This window comes from Nicotiana attenuata, unplaced genomic scaffold (assembly GCF_001879085.1).
Source record: "Nicotiana attenuata strain UT unplaced genomic scaffold, NIATTr2, whole genome shotgun sequence".
Classification (NCBI taxonomy): Eukaryota; Viridiplantae; Streptophyta; class Magnoliopsida; order Solanales; family Solanaceae; genus Nicotiana; species Nicotiana attenuata.
The window spans coordinates 157,054-162,207 of NW_017672070.1; the positions used below are offsets into that span (position 1 = coordinate 157,054).

General features: G+C 38.5%; 2 protein-coding genes across 2 annotated transcripts in view; both read right to left on the reverse strand.

The window, feature by feature from the left end:
• Positions 1-1,076: 1,076 nt before the first annotated feature.
• On the reverse strand, positions 1,077-2,935 carry LOC109211663 (UPF0481 protein At3g47200-like). The gene is made up of 2 exons (XM_019375223.1): positions 2,058-2,935; positions 1,077-1,885 (listed from the first exon to the last, which is right to left on the reverse strand). The coding sequence occupies exons 1-2, from the start codon at positions 2,658-2,660 to the stop codon at positions 1,115-1,117; spliced, it is 1,374 nt and encodes a 457-aa protein (XP_019230768.1). The 5' UTR covers positions 2,661-2,935; the 3' UTR covers positions 1,077-1,114.
• Positions 2,936-3,809: 874 nt separating this feature from the next.
• LOC109211661 (hydroxyproline O-galactosyltransferase GALT6-like) overlaps positions 3,810-5,154 on the reverse strand; it is a 4,577-nt gene continuing 3,232 nt past the window's right edge. The window contains exons 6-7 of the mRNA XM_019375221.1: positions 4,452-4,559; positions 3,810-4,275 (exon numbers count right to left, since the gene is read on the reverse strand). Coding sequence (XP_019230766.1) covers positions 4,069-4,275; positions 4,452-4,559 — 315 coding nt within the window. The 3' untranslated portion in view covers positions 3,810-4,068. The remainder of the gene's footprint in view (positions 4,276-4,451; positions 4,560-5,154) is intronic.

The following is a 5,154-nucleotide window of genomic DNA, read 5'->3' on the forward strand; positions in this document are numbered from 1 at the left end:
CTAACTACTAAACTAAACTAGTAGGAGTATTAGCTCTTAGTTGTACCCACCCCCCCCCCCCCCCCGATCACGTAATGCAACATTCTTGTTCACAAGCCAACATCAATTACAAAAGCTTAAAGAATCTGATTCCTTAATTGGAGCTTTTCTCAGCTAAGATATATAAAAGAGCCATAAGAACAAAAAGACTTGTTTCTTTAATATGCATATAGAAATCACCACAAAATATATTGATAACTTGTTTAATAGTCAGTATTTATTACCTTCTTTAAGAAACCACACAAAATTGGTTGAATTTCTTTACTTTTTCCATTTCCTTTCTGGTAAGAAATCACTAGCACTTTTCTATATGCTTATCGCCTCAAATTTTTATATCAGTACGTAGTTGATCATAAGGTGACAAAGTACGCGTACTTTAAAAGGATTCGATTAAAAAGCCATTCTGTTGGATCATGTTTCTTTAGTACTGCATATGGAAACACCATTTACAGCAAGCTCTCAATCTAGTAGCGTGAACCTAAATCTGTAGAATCCGCAAAAGACTTCCTGTAGCATAAATTTGTGTGCTAAGGAGAAACTGTTAATATAATGTAATATTGTCCGATTTGAAGCAAGCTCGCAACGATTTCCCCCCGAAAGATATCACATTAGGAGTGTCCCTACACTTTATATGTAATTCTTTGTGGGCAAATCGAACTTAAGTACCATAAAACCCATCACCAAGATACATGGAGTTATTTGGAGATTCACTGTATGTTAGCAAAGCCTGGATTTGAAATTTGTGGGTTCTCAAGTGGTCACAGAACCCATAACTCGTCTTAGTTATTGGATTCGTAATTAAATATTTAAACATATTCAATGAATTTCTTAATGCAAATACAAAATTTTACATTACTTTTGGGAGAACACATTATCATACTGGACATGAGACTTGGCCAGATATGTGACAGAGCTTGGAAAGGAGTACGTATTTAAAGACTTGAGCATTCAAATTGAATTAAAAATAAGATATACCAGAAGTGATAAAGAAATAATTCTCCAAAATTTGGTCTGAGATGCTAGTTGCAGTTCTCAAATAGAGAAGGGAGATTGTCTTTTAATATTCAGATTGTTCTTAGGAATGGGGATAATAGTAACTATATACCCCGTATACTGTCGAAACAATGGTGAGGGCGAAAAGAAAAATAGCAGCAACAACAGATAAAATGGCCCAGGGACTCCTGAAGTATGTGTGAATGAGATTAGCTCGCCATTCATTCCACGGATACTTGCAGTAATCGCTCACCAGCTTGTGTACTAGATCTAGACTGCTATCTGGATCCAGTGTGATGTCCTTGGATAGTGAATTGAATAACTTGGCTACAGCGTTATCGCTGCCAATTGCATTCTGAATAATGCCACAAGAGTGTAGCAAGCTAACATCTTTGACATTGTCAATAATGTTATCCATGAAAAAGATGTATGATGTTACCTCATTCCCCGCCCCTACGTGCAATCTCTCAAATGCTATTAGGTTTAAGAACATTGATTCTGTAGCATCGTCCACCACGATCAGAGGTAGCTTAAGGATACCTCCGTGAAAGGAGATGTCCTTGAGGCTCCCGGTTTTACTCTTCTTAAACCGAATGCCTGCTTCATTAAGCTCCATGGCAGAGCGGATGATCTCATCGCCACCACTCTGGTGACTAATTTTTGGTGCTTTTCTTGGACGAGTCTTGAGCAACATGGGATCTTCCCAAAGTAGGCTCTTTCTGTACACATCCAATATGTGCAAACACTTACCAAGTCTTTTAGCACGGGTATGAGGATTGCAGAAGTCCAATATGAGCTTATTAATACATTCCTCGTCATACGGCTGAATGCAATCAAGGAGTAACCGATCACTCTGTGAGGGGAATTAAATTAGAGAAGGTTAATAATCATTGTTAAAGATATAATTACGTAAATAAAAATGTACCATCTGTATGGTATCAGATGATCATACAATTCAATATGGTATCAGAGTATTTGGGGGTCTTGATTGCGAGCACGTGTTTGAGAGAGAGAGAGAGAGAGACCTTTGCCTCTTGATTTTCAATAGCGAGTAATTTGTCTAGAAGGAGCATAGGTAACTGATTTTGGAGCATCAGCATATCGCGCTTGAGATAAGGCATGAGATGGAGCTTTCCATGATTGCTGAAAATAGGATCATTAGGAGCATAGTCATGTGGCTGAGCATGTTGAGATTGATCTATAAGTAAACGATCATCAGCAGCGGTTCTCAATATCTCCAACATGAAGCAGCCATCTAGAATCATCAAGCGCAAGAAGCCATTAGTATCATTTTGCCAAGCAGGATCCAGCAAATCATATGAATCTTTCAGCTCTTGAGCTACTTGTTGTAAGGAGTCAATATAACACGTTAAAGGTTTTCCAGATCGCTTGAGGAAGTGAAGAAGAGCTCGGTGCTTGTGAACTTCCATTTCCTTGAGATGATCTTCTCCATTATGGTAAGGACCAAAAGAAACTACCTGAGGCTTGTAAGCTTTCTTGTTCATATCTGTGACACAGACAGGCACTCTATAAATGGATCGCTTCCTCCAGTGCTCGGCCTCCACACTAGTAAGATCTTCGACGTGCATCAGCTCATCGTTTATCTTGATCACCCACTCATCTTCCATTTCAGATAGATTCAAGTACTATAGCATGTATCAGGAGCTAATAACACTAGTGTTTTTGTGATAGAACACTAATTCAGAGGGACATTTATGAAACATGAATGATGTCTTAGTTTTAGGGCCAAGGACCCTTATACTTTGTGGACCCATTGGTGTATCCTCTTTCCCCTCCCTGCAAGTAAGCTCCAACATACCTTCTTCCTTCAAGATTCCTTGATTATGCAGATCTTGCCTAATCTTTTGGCTTTCTTACATTCTTTGCTTGTATAGAAGGATAATTCACAATCTTCATAAGGATTTCTAGAAAGACCTAGTATAATCTCATAAGTGGGGTCTGGGGGAGGGTAATATGTACGCAGACCTTACCCCTACCTTCAAGAAGTCAGAGAGGTTGTTTCCGAAAGACCCTCGACTTAGGAAAGATAAAGGGAAGGGCAGCAGCAATCACACCAGTTATAAAAACCGAAGCAAAATCCCTTTTTATTTTGCTCTGCTCATGAGAAGTAATCAACTCACTTAGACATGCTTCCACATATTCTCTTCACATTCACTTGCAGCTCTCTGTATTATGTCAGTACTGTAACATTCAGTTTTCTTGATCACAAGGCAACATCCATAAAAGCTAAGGATTTGATTTCTGCTTGAGAGTTGTTTTTATTTTCTAAGCATGTATATAGAAGCACCATATGCAAGTTCAAGAAAATATATTACACTCATTGGTAAGGAAAAGTATGCCTTAGAGCATTGATGATGACACTGAAATGCCCGCTAAGCGAGGTGAAACACTCAACATATTTTGATCCTCGCTTCAGAGCTTAAGCACGCCTTGACAACACTGCAACATAGTACTTTAAAGGATTCAATTCTGCAGTCTGCACCCAGATCTTTGCTCAGTTAAACAAGAGACTTATAATACTGTTTGATGTGTCTTTATCACTACGTATGAGAACAGCATTTCCAAGTATGTTGATATAATATAGCTCCTCTTAATCTAGCAACATGAACCCAATTCTATCGAATCTGCAAAAAAACTGCTTGCAGTATAAATTAAAAGGAAAAACTAAAAATAAAATAATATGTTCTCCAACTAGGTGAAGTGCTTCTGGAAACTGTCAAAACCCACATAGAGGAATGCAAATTGCAACTATGACATTGAAAATGAAACCTTAACCCGATTGTGATATTATACCCTTGAATTCTACATTACAAGAGCTTAAGCTGCCATTCTTTTCGTACAGTTTCATGAGCTCCCTTGTCGACTAGCCTGAGGAACAAGGTTGGTGTCCCAACAAAAGAAGCAACTAATGAATGAATAATGTAAATATATTAGCCTAAAAGGCTAATTTACTCGCGTTATATGTACAAGCTCCTTTTCAACAATGTCTAATACTAGCTAAAAGGGTACAATTTGTCATCTCACATTACAGCACCGAGGTTTTCCAAGTAGCAACTTTCTCCACAGGCAGATCATTTGCCTTGGAGATTGATAATGTGCAGTGTAATAATCATCAATGCATCCAAACTGACAAAACTTCAAGCTATGAACGTACTCTACGGGCTTGGAGCTGTTGAACTGCTCTACCCACATCCCCATGCTCACGTCTTCCATCTTAAACAACTGCCAGCAGGTCAAAATATATGTTAGATGAATTTCTTTTTCCTGTTTGGATTCCCATAAGGAACCCTCACCACTCGATAGGATGGTGCCAAAAAATGGGGAGTCATGCAATATAACATGGAGGGGGGAGAGAAAAAAACGAGAGACGTTGGTGTATTTTACAAAAGGTAACTTACCCTCAGCTTATGTTTCTCAAACTCGGAAACTATGTACTCTGCAATGTCAAATGAGATGATATAACCAGGGCCATTGGCATAGGGTGGATAATCTTCTTCTGGCCATTCCTGCCAATCCAATCCCCACGGGAAAAACTGAATGTCAGAAGCTAGTGATTCACAAAAAGGGTTCAGGGAACCACATAAAGGAATTCATTATGTATGACAGAAAACTGCATAAGGTTTTTTGATGAATCCTCCTCATACGCAAAATTGTATCAAGCTTAGTAGCATTTTCTAGAATCATCGTAATTGAAATTGAAGTAATCGTTAAAGGTAATAGTGCTGTTTGGTGGGGTTTCTAATATAAGAGGTAGCCCCAGTACAAGGCCCGATCAAACAAGGAAAAACGAAGACCAAGCCCACTTTCCTATGTAGTCCAATTTCAAATGAAGGTGTCAAGGGCTAATCTTTTAGCTCAAACGTTGTATTAGTTGCCTCTACATGGATGAACTCTTCACTGTCACTCAAGGAAAAAAAAAGATTTTTCTTTATATTTGTGTAACTTGGACACTAAACCTTTGGTGATTTAAATAACTTAGTTGGAGGTTGGGCCCTTTTGGTTTGTTGCCGCCGCAATCCCATACTACTCAATCGGCTATGCGAATCCTATATATTCATTCCATCTTATTTAGCATAAACGATAATTCAGCAGTTCAAAAAT